We start from the raw sequence: 16,973 nt of genomic DNA, 5'->3' as shown, positions 1-16,973 counted from the left end.
CTAACAGGAACTACTCTGTCAATTGAGTATTTCTGATCCTCTCCCACTGACTTTGCAGCCTGAAGCCTCTCCAAATCCCGACATTACTGTCAATGTTTCCAGGACAGACGTTGCTAGAGCCTTCAGCACGAGCAACAGATTATCAGCAGACACTAGCTAACTTGAGAGCCTCCAACTGAGTATCCATCAGATACCCATGGGATCTGGTGCCATTACAGCTCCAGCGTCAGCCTGGAGTAGCACCAGTGATGGGCATCATCCTTACCTCCCTCCCCAGGGCAGCAATGAGGCAAAGACAAGGAGACTGTAAACCATCGATTTGAACCATATAAATGGATTAAAAATAAATTGTGCTACCTGTTATATTTGTCCCCAAAGCCAAATCTGCCTAACACATAATACAAGTGGTCCTGTTCAGTTACCTCAAAGGACTTCTTGGCATCTAGTAAAATGGCTGCTCTTGGTTCCAGTCTTCTCTTTGTGATTCAGATGAGCTGCATCAGCCTGCGTATCACCTGGCCCTCTTCTCCCAGGCAGGAGGCCTTCGTGGACAAGGGCCTGTTAGACTCGTTGTTACTTTATCTAATCATGTAGCAAGTGTTCTGGTATCATTTTATACCCACTCACGTTGTATAAAGGATATTTTTCACAATACTGCTGGGGTGGTAACATGCCATCTTGAGTATATGGCTATATGGACATATGCAACAGGATAAAGGATAGTAGGCCACCTTGATTCCAAACCACAGGTAATTTCCGAGGCTTTAAAATTCAGTACAAACCATTAAAAAAGCACTACATTTATTCATAGCCTATTTCTGAAAGTAGCGGCTGTTCAGTGTGCTGATGGCAGAGAGAAGTTAATGTGTTGGTGAGCAACCCAAATTATTACAAAGCTATTTTCAAAGTAACCCAATGCCACAGAAAGTAGCATCAATTACTCCTTGGTTTTCAATTGACATTGCGAGGCTGCTCCAAACTTCTAGTTTTCAGTTCAGCATCCGCAAAGACAAGGAAGGCACAGAATACCTCCATGGGAGATTTCTGAGCATTGCAACACAAGAAATTCTTCTTTAGAACACACACTGAAATATTTCAAAGGCTTTCTTCTCCACGTCTTGATTAACTTTTGACGCGCTGAGAATAGGGAGTCGCATACAAGTGGAAAACTGACCAACAGAGAGCAAGGGTGAAGCCCAAGGACAATCTGAGGGTCCCCATGACCCATACCCTGTGAGACAGCACAGCACAGCACAGGAAGAAGGGCCTGGCCTGTGGCACTGGTTGGAACCTTAGCTTCACCCGTTACCCACCAGTGTAGACTCGGCAAAGCTGCCACCAGCACTGAGCCTGGGTTTTCTCACTCGCAAAAGGCGGTTCCAATACTCACTCCTGGAGTCTTTTAAAGACCAAAAAGATACATCTGTATAAAGAACTTGATCAAATATTTTATGTTTAATAAATGTCAGCTCTTTCATTAAAATTATTGTTAATAATAAAGTGGGCTCGCTCTATCTTTATTTGCACTTTTCAGCAATCACAGGAAGGTGTAACCAGTGGCCCACAGAGTGTTCAGATGAGGCTCAGGGCACATGGTGAGAAAATAAGGACATTCAACAAAGTGCACCACGAAAATTTACTTTGTGCTTAACTTACACAGAATAAATGCACTTTTTAAACCTATAGTATCTGAAGACAGGATTTCAAGTTGAAATAAACCAATAAGCACCAACCAAAAAAATTAAATCTTTTCCATTATTATTAATCTTTCATATTAACCCAGTATGTGTCACTGAGTCCAAGAGATCCAGCTTTTCTTTAAACATATTGGTTACATATAAAGGGAAAAAAAGGCTCAATGGAATGAAGGTACAGAAAAAACATTCTTCCTAGGACTTTCCAGTTATTGGAACCTGGTCACATACGGTTCCCAGTTATTGGAACCTGGTCACATATGCTTCCCAGTTATTGGAACCTGCTCACATATGCTTGCAAAACAAAAACAAGTTCATAAGCAAACACTCTCTAGTTTAAATGCACAGAATGTAATAAACAATTCAAAAGGATTCAGCTTCAGCAGAATTTCATATTTATATAGTCGGTGTATTTTCTTAAAAAAGCTACTTTCCAACAGATATACTCTTTTGAAGTATGCTGCATAATTTTTCTTAACATTAGGAAAAAATTGTTTGGACTCTGAGAGAAGCAATGTCTAGAGAAAACACATGATCCAAACCTGAAGCTAAAACCACAAGCACACACGCAGAAACGCGCACAATCTTCCCAGGATATGTGTGAACAGGGAGCCAGTAGTCCATGCACGGAGTGTTGGTAACGGCTCTCACTAGGCGCCTCCCCCTCATGCATTAACGTGACCTTGTGCTCTCACACAACACTGCACAATGCAGTGAAGTAAACAGCCCCCAGACGGCAACTGCAGGACAGTCAGAGTCTACTGCTCACAAAACTCCAAACACAGTTCAGCCACTGTAGTCACTAATCATTCTGGGTTTGTTTCAAGTGCGTTCTCTACCGCCTGCTGGATAGACTCCATTCTCCCACCACCTGGATGTCGAAGTCAGACATGTACATGCGGATCTGCTGTTCTAAGGCCTGTCGACATAATTCACCCTTTCAATTTGTATTTGTGAATACGAAAAAGAGCAGAGACATAAAGCTGGTGTCGATTGTCACTGACCTTTGAAGCAAACAGAAGACAGTCCCTAAAAGAAAACAACTTGGCAAATAAGAAACCTATTTTGCTAGAACCAAAAATAGTGCTTCTGGAAGAAGTTACTTCCAGAATACCAATCAGTTCTTACAGAAAAGGGGGGAAAAACTCTGAAATCATCTGTATATTTGATAAGGAGAGGCCGGCAACATGCACTTTTAAAGGTTCAAAGTGCCAACGTCATGGATAGGTGTTTCTAAACATTTTATGCATAAAACTACATATTCTGATTAATTTAACTAGAAAATGCCAAGTAAAAGACAGCAGATTTATTATCACACAGAACAAGCACCATCTGTACCACCTTAAATCATTGCTATAGATGTATTTCTAGGAAAAAAATACACCTGGAAAATTCCCAAACCTCGACTCTGAGATGCTAAGGCATTAACTAAACAGGATTCCAACAGACCCAGGGAAAGCAACTCCACAATTATTTAAATGTCAACATGTAGCAGAGCTCAGAAAAACAAATATAATACGTTGACATGGTCCACAAAATGCAAGTCACCAATTTCACGCAGTCCACGATTTTTTCAATTTGGCTACATACATCGGGCCCCAGGCTCTGCCCTTATCTGGAATCACCAAGAGCCCACACTCCTGACCAGTGGGAGCAAAGGAGAAATCCTGGGAGCAGGTCCTTGCCATTTCCGTAATGTCCACGGCGATGACGTTGCTGTGGGTGTTTAACACATCATTGATCACGTCTTGATTTTCTGCCCTGGAAAGTGTGCAGGTAGAGTACACGAGGAGGCCTCCAGGACGCAGGGCCTTGATTGCCGACCTGCACGTAATCAAGAAAAAGCAGAAGACTGGTTAGGTGCCTTCAAAGGCACTGTGGGGTCTGAGGGCCAGGGAGCTTACACATCTGAAACGAAGCTTGCTCCAACCAGTGACGCTGCACCTTCTCTAGCTCAGGAGCCATTACCTTCTAACAGACCCTAAACGACCGGGAAATGGTAGCCAAATCAATCACCATGGGAAAGAGGATTTCCCAGGAAAAGAGTGAGAAAAAAAGTGGACTAAACACAGACACTCAGAGAGCGCCTATGCTTAAGGGGCAGGACTCAGACAGGGACTGAGAAGCTCCACCAGAGGGGCACGCAGCTGCAGGGAACAGACGGGGAGGAAGGTTTGCTTTTAGGAAGAAGACCTGCACTGTTTGAAAAGGGTGAACCATGAGAACAGCCCAGGGTTCCGACTGCAAAGGGACGTGCCGGCTTCAGGAAAGACGGGGTTGCACTCTTCGCCTGAAATAGCATGGAGCATGAACGGGAGCTGGGACGTTTTAAGTCAGTGAGGCGACAGACAGCTCTGACACTAAAGAGGCAAGCAGGAAGGTCATCACTGGGAGGCAAACCCGAAGGGTCAGTCCTGCTGCTGCAGCGACTCCAGGACAATTGCTGACCAGGAGCTGTTTTGGTAAGACATCATGTTCTAGAACCACTACTGGATTTAAGACTACAGGCAGCTCCTTGTCTCAAATCTGCATTTAAAAAGCTGGAGCACATCCCAGTAACTGAGATGTATAATGAAGATCCACATCATCAAAATAAGGTCAAATTGTGTTCTCTGTGTGATTAAGGGATGAAGAATTCTAATTCAAGACAAGCAAAGTCATGACAAAGTTTTCACTCCTCTCTCCTTCCTTAGACACCCTTAAATGAGATGAAAAGAAATGAATTACTAACTGAAAACAATAAAGTAAATAGCACGGAGAGAATCACTACCTAACAACAGATTTCGACAATTTCTGAAGGCTGACCCGCAGAGGAGTGGTGGTGGATGCAGCAGGAGGAGAGGCCTCTCATGAGGAGGACCACGGTGACAGAGGGCTCCTCTGACCCACCCAGCTGCAGAGAAAACGCCAGATGTAATGTGACAGGAGTGAAAATGAACAGAAAGATAGTAATTCAAAGCATATATAAGAAACGATGGGTTCCATACTCCCATATACGGCAAGTCTGGCAGCCAGGTAAAATGTTGAAAGGTTTTTATCTAAGAAAGTTGAATAAACAATTTGGGGAGCCCTATGGTAGGCACTGTGCGTATCTGCCCCTCAAACCAAAGACCTCTGCATCCTACCTTGAAGGGGCCTCCAGGTAACGGTGAGCTCATCCTGAGGGCAGGGTCCCATCCCTGCAGCAAGCCTCCTGGTGCTTCACTGTCCCATCAGTAAATAAAAATGTACAACCAAGGACTGCAGATAATTAAGCGTGAGAAATGCCCAAGCACTATGTAAAAGCAAGAATAAAATAAACAAAAAAAAATGGCATAGGAAGAAACATAAAATTCAGGAAACAAAAGAGATACAATGAGACCTAATAAATGCAAGATCAGCAAAGATGCAGCACCCGTAAAACAGTGACAGAATGCCACGAGACAGGATGAGGAACAGCGCTCAGGAATTAAACATGCTCGTCAAAATACAGCCTTCTGTAGAAGTGTCTGGAAGTTAAGGTTGCAGAAATCTTCCAAAAAGTAGAACAGTGACTGAAAATGAGACAGGGAAGATCAATCAAGTGGGTCCACATTTCAACTGACAGGAAGACAACACAGAGAACTGGGGGAGGGTACTTGAATTAACGAATAATCAGAAGAGAGTCTTCCAGAGATGAAAGGACAGGGGTGTTCAGATTGAGAGAACTCATCAAGAGGCTGGAAGGTTCGATATTGTTTCTTAAGCATCTACTACATTGCTGGGCATTGCTCTAGGTGTGGGGTATATATTGAAATAGAAAAACAACAAAAAGCCTCACCTTCATGAACCTTACACTCCAGCTGGGGGAGACAGAATATAAAAATAAGTAAGTCTATCATCGGCTGAACTGTGCCCCCACCAAATTCACGGTGAAGTCCTGGCCCCAGTGTTGTGACTGTATCTGGAGACAGGATCTTTAAAAAGGTAATGAGAAAAAATGACGGCTTTAGGGTGGTCCCTAATCCAATACCATGATGTCCTTCTGAGAGGAAATTTCGGCACAGGTACACACAGAGGGATATGATGTGAAGATACAGGGAGAAGACAGCTCTCCCCAGCTGAGCAGAGAGGCCTCAGGAGGAACCAGCCCGCAGCTCCTTCACTGACTTCCAGCCTCCAGAACCGGGAGAAGGAACTTCTGGGGTCCAAGGCCCCAGTCTGCAGACTGACACAAAGGATACACACATAAATACATACACACTCACAACACACACATGTGTATGTATGTTGTAGCAGGCCTGGCAGACTGATACACAGTATACACACATAAATACATACATACACACAACCACACACATGTATGTATATGTGTTTGCATGTTTTTCCTTCACCAAGCAATCCTCCAATTCTCTGCAAACGCTGACTGCATGTCCTAAAATTTACCTCAGTTCTGACTCTCCACGTGGAGTTTCCATCAGATCCCACGAGTGAAGAGCTGGGCCCTTCAAGACTGCCCTTCAGACGCCAAGTGCAAGCCCAGCCCTCCGGTACTTCTGACCCACGACCCCCTCCGTGGGTTCAATACTTTGCTAGAATGGCTCACAGAACTCAGGAAGACAGTTTATTTACTAGATTAATGATTTATTACAGAAAGATACAATTCAGGAACAGCCAGATGGGAGAGATGCCTGGGCGAAGCACGGGAGAAGGCATGTAGGGCTTCCATGCCCTTTCCAGACACCCCTCCAGCACCTCTTCACCCCCCGGGAGGCCCTCCAAATCCCTTCAGTTGGGGTTTTTATGGAAACTTCATTAAGTAGGCGTAAGCGATTACATCACTGGTCTCTGGTGAGTGGGCTCCATCTCTAGCCCCTCCCCCTCCCTGGAGGCCTCTTTGAGGAAAGAGGAAGCCAGTGAGGCTGCAGGAAGGTAAGCTAGCGGGGTGGAAGGATGAGATGAGACCCGAGAGTTAGGAGGAGAGGCAGAGGGTCTTATACAACACTGCAAGACTTCAACCTTACAATGAACGAAAACATCCACACTTAGGCTTTATTGCTAAATTTTAGAATGTCAAGAACAAAGAGAAGACACTAAATGCCTCCAGGGAGAAAAATGAGTGGCCCATAAGGGTCCAGGAGCGAGACTGGTGTCAGCGGAGCAGTGCACTCCAATCCTGGAAAAAGGCAACGTAAAGTGGGTACTATTCACTGCCAAACTGTCAAATAAATATACTGAAGGGATACAGAAAATGTCAGGTATTTGATGATTTAGAAATTAGACCTCTAGCAAAATGAGGAGGTAAATCAAAAAAAAGGAGGACGGTGATAGAGAAAACAGTGAACACAACATACAAGTGAAATCCCAGGATGATAACTGCATGGGAGCCCCGGAGGGTGACCACTCCAGATGAGAATGAGAGGGAGTTCTCCAGAGCCCCGGAGGGTGAGGCTCCAGATCACAATGAGAGGGAGGTCTCCAGAGCACTAGGGGGTGACCACTCCAGATGAGAATGAGAGGGAGTTCTCCAGAGCCCTGGGAGGGTGAGGCTCCAGATCACTATGAGAGGGAGGTCTCCAGAGCACTAGGGGGTGACCGCTCCAGATGAGAATGAGAGGGAGTTCTCCAGAGCCCTGGAGGGTGAGGCTCCAGATCACTATGAGAGGGAGGTCTCGAGAGCACTAGGGGGTGACCGCTCCAGATGAGAATGAGAGGGAGGCCTCCAGAGCCCAGGAGAGTGACTGCTTCAGATCACAATGAGAGGGAAGTCTCCAGAGCCCTGGGGGGTGACCACTCCAGATGAGAATGAGAGGGATCTCTCTAGAAAGAAGTGAGACACAATGACTCAAAACAGAAAAAACCTTGAAGACGGCACAAGTACCGGCAGGGTAGAGAGAAAGAGAGAGGGAGGAAGAGAGGAGAGAGATTTCCCCTGTAATCTGATGGTAGGAAATTTCCTTTCAGTGGCACTCCGATCACAACACCTAATCAACAGAGAAGGAAATTTAATTCTAACATCTTAGTCCATCTGCAGTGAACAACATTTACAGAAGTAAACAACAGATACTTACTACTGGTCTTCACCCTTCAGAATCATTCCATAGCCTGTTGTTAGTACTGTTACAGAACAGACATAAACTCTCAGAGAGAACCCTGTCAACCCTGACTAGTGAAGGTGCAGCTGTTAAGAGCCCGGGAAGCAGAGGGGCTGTAAATGATCCTGCATTACAGGGGCAGACATAGGGCCTTGCCCTGACTGCTTCTCAGAGGAAACAGAACAAAGCTGAAGCGTGTGAGAGGTACTCTCCACACTCACAGGAGCCAAGATGCAGCTCCCGGTGAGCAGGACTCGGGAGCTTACCACGGGCGAAGCTGAGAAGGGGTGAGCAGCAGGCGGGAAGGGCATGAAGGGGAAAGGGTAGTGCGAGAGAGAAGTCCCGGTGAGAAGTCAGCAGTCAGCGTCTAAAGCTCATAGATAAAAATAAAGAAGAAACGTGATTTAGAGGTTTGGGAGTGACCTGCAAAATAAAGAACAGAAATAATCAAGCAACTGCTCCAGGGAAGATGGGAGTGCAGGGGTAAGTTCCTTCACCTAAAAGCTCACTTGCATTTTAACGTTTTACCCATGTGTTGTGTTTCTATAACAAAAATTAAAGAGGAGCTGCAACAGTAGGATAAATACCAGCAACTTCCCATAGAGGTCAGGTAATTTTTTAAGATTTCGACTATAAGGGATTAACTCTCTAGAAGACTTATTCCCTGAGGTTCCAGATAACTGAAGTGTTATGGTAGCCAGAATTCCCAGTCCTCCCATGTATTCATTTATTGACTGAAGAACATTTGGGGAGGTACCTACCACTGAGGGCCTCCTGAACCTTCAGTGCTTGTCGTTAGTCTCTAAAAAGGTTTTTACGTGTATCTTCTTACTTCTCACTGTCCCCTAAATATCCCCCACAGAAACAAAAAAGGCTCAGATCTGGACACCAAAGACTTGAACTGTTAATGGGATAACAGCCTGTGGTAGGAAGACCAGAGGCCCCCAAAGATGTCCATCTCCTAATCCCCAGAACCTTAAACATGTCACATTGCACAGCAATAGGGTATCTGCAGATGTGATTAAACTGGGAGGTCATCCTTGTAAATGGAAATGGAAGCAGGGAGCCCGAGAGAGACGGAACTAAGGCTGGAGCTGACAACCCAAGCTGGAGCCAAGGAACGTGAAGAAGGCAAGGAAACGACGAAACACCCCCGCCTGGGGGGTGACGCAGCAAACATGGTCTCTCACAGTTCTGGAGCCTGGACTACACGTCAAGGTGCCAGCAGGTCCAGGTCTGCGAGGACCTGTCTCTTCGGCCACAGCTGTGTCCTCACGTGGGAAAGGGTCTCTTATAAGGCACTAATCCCATCACAACCGAATCTACCTCCCAGGGGCCCCTCCTCACACCACCACCTCCGGGATTAGGACTCCAACACACGAACATCACGGGGCACAAACATTCAGTCTACAGCGCCCTCCTGCAGCCTCCAGAAGGAACTGCAGCTGGCCAGCACCCTCACTTTGAACTTACGACCTCCAGAAGTATAAGATAATAAATCTGTGCTATTTTAAGCCAGTAGGTTTGTGGTAATTGGTCAAAGCAGCAACAGGAAGCTAACACACGCCTGGAGCTGGCTGTTTTTACAGCAACAAATTAAGGCATCAGTAGATTTTGCTAAAATTGTGTAAGTTACAACTACATTCATTTTGGATTATTTTCTACTAACTATAGCAATGGGTACAAGGATTTCTTTTAAAAAGCTGGATTACTGGACAAGGGATGTATGCAGATGTGAACACAGACATGTTACTCTGATCCCAGCTCCACAACTAGCAAAGCTGACGCCTGGCCCAGTGAGGGGGAGTCTGTCTCGTCACAGTCATGCAGGAGTCCACAGAAGCCTCACATTTACAAACACTATGTTTGTGGCTTCACACAAATTTAAATTAATTTCTATAATGCAGCCAACATTGGCTGGTTCTTTTGCTTTGTTTTCCTTCCAACATTCTAATTTATCTTTCTAAAATTCGGTTGGTGTAACTTCACTGGTCGTGCTACTTTCTGAACAAGGAAGCTGCGTGGCAACACCAAGGTGCTCTCACAAGCAGGTGCATCCCAGCACCAGGGCCGAGGTCAGGGAGCCCAGCCAGTGGCTGCCGCTGCTGTGCTGCTGACTGTGGTTTAAATACCACCTGTACCCTTTTGTTTGTAGTAGTTACAGATTCCAAAAATACCATCATACTGTATTCAAAGATCAAGAAAAATAGGCGATGTGAAAAAAACTCACTCACAGGGTTCATTTGGCCAGCCAAGACTTTTCTACACAGTCATGTGTCGCTTAACAATGGGGATAATTTCTGAGAAATGCATTAGGTGATTTCATACTAGGGCCAACATCAAGAATGTACTTAAGGGGAACAAAATTTGCCACCCCAAAATGTGTCTCTTTAACATAAGGATTATTTTAGGCTGATTATTTTTAAGAAACAAAAGACTCAGAAAATTTTTCTTGTTACCTCCCCCTTAACTGCCTCAAAGAATTCAGACAGATAAACCTGTCAGGAAGCGAGTGATCACCTTAGCACAACAGGAAGAGGAGGAACCTGGAAAAGCCTGTTTGTTGGGCTTCCCTGTCTGTCCTTCTTTCTGTGGCCAAACACTCATTTCCCAAACATACACTCCTTTTTACCTGCCTTCTTCCCTTTGAAGTTCCTGACTCTCCCCACCCCCAACATCTTCTTTTGAGTTTAGCTGAGGACAGTACTTAAGGTGAGGGCTTTGGCCATTTTGGCGAGTTACTCAATTTTCCTGGGTTTCTCCCACATATACATGTTATTAAACTTTTGTTTGTTTTTTTCCTGTTAATCTGTCTCAGGTCTATTTAATTCTTAGACTGGCCAGACGAACCCAAAAGGGTAGAGGAACATTTCTTCCTCCCCTACAGTACTTACACAAACCTAGACAGTACAGCCTAAGACACACCTAGGCTGTATGGTACTAATTTTATGGGACCACTGTCATATATGTGGTCCGTCATTGACTGAAACGTCGTTATGTGGCACGTGATAGCACTGAGAATTATTTTATAACACAGAAGACATTTTTCTCATGAATTGAACCACTCCATATTGAGGTCTACCACTGGTTTGACAGGAGGTATAAAGCTATTTCTAAAATTAGCATTGATCAATACACATAATAGTTTCTTCACTTTTGATACATAAACGGCAATAGGTACTCTATATTAGTTAAAATTAGAGTATTTAACAACACTATAATCAGATTAGTTCAGTGATTTAAAAACCAATACTTCTGGTATTGGTATTCCAATAAAAACTAAAAGATACTTTTAGCATGTGTTTTACAATATACTAAATGAAAATTAACACACTCCTAAAATCTAAGTACCTAATCATGCTGTAATCTGCCCACCACAGTAGTTTCTAGGATAAACCATCTGTTTCCATAACAATTCACCTATATTTTTATTTTATTTTTTTTTAACGATGGGCACCTGGGCTAACAACTGTTGCCAATCTTTTTTTTCTTCTGCTTTTATCTCCCCAAACCCCCGCTGTACACAGTTATATATCTTAGCTGCAGGTCCTTCTAGTTGTGGGATGTGGGATGCCGCCTCAACGTGGCCTGACGAGAGGTGCCATGTCCGCGCCCAGGATCCGAACCCTGGGCCACCGCAGCGAGGCGTGCGAACCCAACCACCCAGCCACAGAGCCGGCCCCTCACCTATATTTTCAAGTAGCCCATAAGAACCAAGTAATTATACTATAGGTCTCATCCAAATCATAAAAAGACTTCCAGTAGAAGGGTTAGGGTTCTGTACACCTATGTAAGTTTCTGTGCCATGCAAAGTTATTCTTTTTTTAGTAAGAGGAAGGAAAACTAAACAACTAGCTAAGCAACAGCCATCTTGGCATAACGGTATCCTGTGCTAACATTCTCCAAATGAGCTGTGGCCCTCGGCTTCTCAGTGACTCTAAGTTTAAGGCTTAACAAGACCCTGAGTCACGGAACATTCTTCACTTGCACTGCAACACTAACTATATTGCGTGAAACTACTACAAACCAAGTGGTATTCACCAGAACAGAGAGATGGCCAGCGGAGCTTTCTAATCATACTTAGCAGTGAAGGCAGAAAAAGATGTCATGAGTAAAACAGCAGATGAAGCAAAGTGTTACTTTGACCAGATTAGGCAGAAGCTTACCTTAATACTCTGAACTGAATGGGAACTAGCAGACATAATCTTGGGTTTTACAGATTATTCAACACACAATGTCCCACCACAATCAGAGCTGGAGGAAGTACTTCTAAAGGAAGCAGAATTGCCACGTAATACCATCCTGCTGTCATTTCCCCAAACATACTATTTCCCTCAAATTCTCCTACCTAACTGCTGATCAGGCTTAACTCCAACTGAAACATGAAACAGGAGTCTACCTCACAGCACAGCTGTAGGAAATAAAGCTGAGCCCGACTGCCAGCATGGTATAAACAGCGGGGAACGCCTTCCCCCAAGGACTCCCGGCAGAAGTGGGGGGGCGGCTTGCGTGCCGCAGACGTACACCAGGCACCCCGGGGCTTAGGCAGATGTCGGCTGTGCACGTTTGTCCAAACCCTGGGTCATCTTTCAGTTTACTATGGAATCGGCTGAACACATTAACTAGGTGCTTGGACCACCCAGTTAATGAAGCAGCTAAAAATAATACAAAACATATTCTTAAAAAACCACATTAAATAGAATATAATGTTAAATTTAATTTTCCCATCTACACACAGAAAATGTTAACTGATTTTGGGCAGCTCACAGAGTGGACCCAAATGACAATCAGGTCCACCATCTCTCACATTTCACTATAAGATCCAAAAGCTGTGCCAACTACAATTTTTTTCTTGAGTTTGTGGCAGACTCATTTGGCCTCAAAATCTGACCTAAATTATGTAAGCTATTTATGGTCAAGACTTAGCGCATGCGACATAATTATCCATATGTTCTGCTGAAAACGTATTAACGTTTGATCACTGAGTGCTGCCCAGATGCTGCTGGGGAAAGGAACGACATGAAATATCAAACAGGTACTATATCAAAGTCCAAGAAAACTGGAAGTCTGAAGCACATCTGGGCCCAAAGGTTTTGAAGATTTTGGATTGTATTTTAGATTCAAATGAGTTAAAATGCAAAGCTGTGTAAAGTATCTTCTGTATTATATCTACATGATAAACTCATAGCTCTGTGATGAAAGCTTGATTCAACTAGCTTTTCTCAGGAAATCATTTACACGTCAACTTCCAAAAGCATCAGACAGGCAAACTGCGATCTACGTGCACGCGTCATCCCTGTTCTCTCTAACACAAGCAGGGGGACGGGATGATTGGGGTCTTCTCAGCACACCAAGGCTTCTTCCCCACTCCCCCAAATAGCGTTTCGATTTGTATAATGCATTTTTTAAGGAACACCTTGTACAATCAATAACAAAGTCTGTTCTCAAGAGTTCATTTTGTCATTTTGTTCTGTGCTTGTCACTGAACTTCTCCATCCTTGAGAGGAACGGAGTCAAGTCCAAAGAGCCGTCTGAGATGCTGGCTGAGAAACAGGATGGGATGTGTGGCTTTCCCAGCATGAGAGAGACCACTTCCAGACCAGGCCATGCCGTCTTCCAACCGTCACAGGTGAAGCATATGACCAAGGCAAATAAAAGAAAAACATGACCTGATTTCAACACCTTGCAGAAAAATAAGTATTACCTTATGAAAGCATAAGTTCGATGACCTTGAAAAACTAAAAACAGAACAAAATCAGACAGTCCTGGAACCTGACTGCTGCCAAGGCTCAGAAAGAAGGCACTTCAGACTTCCCCAAAACTGAAAGGCGTGACCCCACTGCTCCACAGTGAGTGTGAGTCTTGGAGGGCGTCATCTCTACAGACAGCTACTAGAACAACCGGACGCATTTCAAAAACATAAATTCCACTTCTCTCGTCTATTCTCCTGGTGTTTGACTAGATATCTGGCATTCTGTTGCGAGGATCAGTGTTAATTAGATCACCAATTTAACTGTTCTCTGCATTTAAAAAGCCTGAGCCAGCTCAGAAGAGGACAGGCGGCACAGCAATAGCGCCATCTTTTGACGAAAGCAGAGTGATTCCCTCTGGCTAACTCCTCCTGCCTCACCGCTGGAGCCACGCTGCTGAGCGAGTCCTCCTGGGATGCGTCTGGAGGCACAGCCAGGCCTCTCCTACAAGACTCTCTGGTGCTAGAGCAGCCATGGATGTCTGTACTCTTGAAAAATCAGGATGACAGCTAAACATCCCTGTGACTAATATCTTTACTCCTCATCTTCCTCGTGTCCCTTCTATCACAATGAAAGCACCAAGGCAACAGCTACCATTCCTTCAGATGTAAATATGGAGACGCAATCAAGTGAAACAGACTTAAGAGTCCTTCATTGCCACAGCGTTATCAAGCCTGTCCCCCTTATCTTAGAGACTCTAGCATTGAACATTTTTTTAAAACCAATTTTTTAAAATATTTTAAAATTTTAAAATGAGTATAGGAGCATCAATCCTGCAATTGGTCCCTTGTAACCATTTAGTATTCAATTAATATTTCAGAGATTCTATATAAGGCTCCTTTATAAGGTTACTTGCACTTACGTAGAAAAGAAAAACAGTTATATATAACTAATAACATGAAAACTATGGGCAGTCTTTGCATCCTACTGCCCAAATAACAGTTAAACCAAATCTAAAACTGAAAAGGTGGCTTCCAGAAGACACTTTGCACACAGCACATACCACTCCACGAGGAAATTCTCACTCTTTCTTTAGAACAGAACAGAATATTCCTGAATCAACAGGAATGTGGATTTGATCCAGGAATCCAAAAGCATGCTGATTCCTATGTTAACAGAGTGAAGGACAAGTGATAACCCTAATTAATAATGTTACCATATGTTTATTTGGTGCTTAATTTAAAGAGCACTCCACACATGGGAGTCTTAACAAAACCTTACGAGGTGTACAGGGTAAATAGTCTGATGCAATTTATCAAACAGAGGGTCGCAAAGACTCGGTGACTTGCCCGAAGTTACACACCGAATTAATGCAGCACAAAGACTGCCCCCTAATCTAATGCCAGGAAAAGGTCTGCAAACTTCACCACTGCTATCCACCCTGAAGCCACATCACCACTCTCAAACAAGTATGGGATCGGGGGTAGTGAGACAGGATGCCACATGCACACGTTTCATCACCCAACTGTCCCAAATACTCACTGAAGTCAAAGAACAACTAGATTCTCTCAGACACTTTTAACATAAAGAAACTAAGGATGGATCGGTCCGAAGCGAAGACCTGAGAGTGCTGTCCACAGCTCCTTCCACAGATACAATCGTCACCCACCAAAGTGGCGGCGCAGAGAACTTAGGACAAGGTCAATACAGCAAACGCCTCATGCTGAGATGCAGTCTGAACCTCTCCACCCCAGACTGGCAATTCCTCAGTTCTAAAGAATTTTAACAGACTAGACTCAGCGGTCAGAAACTCAGATGTAGCTACTCCTTCACAAAAATTCCAAATAGAATAATTTGGTGATTATTACAAATAGTCTGGCAATTTCTTTAACCATACTTTGTTTCCACAACTCTAATAGTTAGATAAAAATATGTTTTCCTCAGAAGCTTGTTGATAAAATGAGTACAAAACCAGCCTAGATTACAAGGCTCACTTTCAGCCTTCACCTCACCTTTTAATTCTCTCGCTCACTCTCGACTTGGAGAGTCTCCCACGCTGGCCTCCTGTGCATCGCCGACATCTCTGAAGCCCCTTTTTGCCCTCCTTGTTACCTGTCCTCTTCTTCCCACCCCTTACATATCAGCCTTCCTAGAACTTCATCCTTGATTAATCTTTTCCCTAAAGTTAGATGTTGTACAAAAGTTATCTCCTCTAGTCTTTCAATTAAGTTTTGAGACATGAATTATTATTCTCACTTTGCAGATGAGGAAACTAAGGCAAGAGTGTTAAGCAACATGGACAAGCCCACCAAGTGAGTCAGCGTCCAAACCAGGAGCCAAAGCGAGGCTGGAGCCTACAGCTCATGTCTTGACCGCAGTCAGCTGTGACACCTTCTCTCCCTTCCCACTCCAGAGCCAATCAATGGCCAGATTCTGTTAATTCTCCTGAGCACATCTTGCAATGGGACCATGCGTCTATTCCTCTCCCACTGACTTAGGTAAGGACTTTGTCATCCACTTCTTGACTACTGTCAAATCTTTCAAATTGGTTTTCTTGCTAAAGGGTTTCCTAGTTAATTTTCTCTGTATCCTCCAGTGTTATCTGATCAAGGGATTTCCGACTTGTGACAGACACTTGCAATTGTTCTTCAATGTCTGCTCTCACATTCTTCTGCAGTAATGGGATTTTTAACTGGGCACAGCTAAGGCTAATCTCCTAGGCCGCCCTGCACTAAAGGCAGTCACAGGACCAAGTCAGACCCTGAGACGTGGGGAAGCAACGTGGGCAACGTGGGGTGTGCTCTTTTGTGCCTTCCTACTAGTCGCAGTGCAGGTTGAACAGCAAGAGCAGGAACAGCCACTGGCCATGAGGTGGAAGACAGACGGGGCCTGGATCCTGATGACTGTGGAGTCCGGCAGCCAAGTGATCACCACGACAACCCTGGGAAGCCTACTCAGACTTTTACTTATTTAAGTCACTCTCATTTTTATTCTCTCTCTCTCTCTCCTATATTGGAAGAAAAATTATCTTAACCAATATTGAATTTGGCACCAAATGTGGAGCTGCTTTAGTAGAATCTACAATGTAGAAGTGGTTAGTATGCAGACAACAGGGGGCAAGGCCAAACACCCCAGGCTAGAAAGCCAGTGGTTACTGACTTATGTGACAACTTGGCTGGGCTGTGGTGCCAATATTTGGTTAAGCATTATTCTGGATGTTTCCATGAGGGTATTTTTGGATAAAATTAACATTTAAACGGGTGGACTTTGAGTACAGTGATGGCCCTCCATAACATGGGCAGCTTCATCCAGTCAGCCCAAGGTCTGAAGAGAACAAGAGAAGGACCTCCCAAGCCGGAGGGAACTCTGCCAGCAGACCACCTTTTGACCTGAACCACAGCATGACTTCCCTCATCTGCAGGCTGCTGGCCCACCCTACAGACTTTGAACTTCCAGCCTCCATAATGATGTGAGCCAATTCCTTAAAAAATCCCTCTCTCTATATATACACATCCTATTGGTTCTGTTTCTCTGGA

General features: G+C 44.3%; 1 protein-coding gene across 2 annotated transcripts in view; it reads right to left on the bottom strand.

Annotated features, from left to right (window-relative positions):
• Positions 1–1,436: 1,436 nt before the first annotated feature.
• Positions 1,437–16,973, bottom strand: part of NSUN3 (NOP2/Sun RNA methyltransferase 3) — a 59,369-nt gene continuing 43,832 nt past the window's right edge. The window contains exon 6 of one of the 2 annotated variants that reach the window (XM_046658558.1): positions 1,437–3,518. In XM_046658558.1, the coding sequence (XP_046514514.1) occupies positions 3,248–3,518 (271 nt within the window). In that variant the 3' untranslated portion in view covers positions 1,437–3,247. The remainder of the gene's footprint in view (positions 3,519–16,973) is intronic. The other variant, XR_006888226.1, reaches the window with a different exon arrangement.

Source organism: Equus quagga, chromosome 4, assembly GCF_021613505.1.
Source record: "Equus quagga isolate Etosha38 chromosome 4, UCLA_HA_Equagga_1.0, whole genome shotgun sequence".
Lineage (NCBI taxonomy): Eukaryota > Metazoa > Chordata > Mammalia > Perissodactyla > Equidae > Equus > Equus quagga.
The sequence above is the reverse complement of the archived record's forward strand: the minus strand, read 5'-3'. Positions and strand labels throughout refer to the sequence as shown.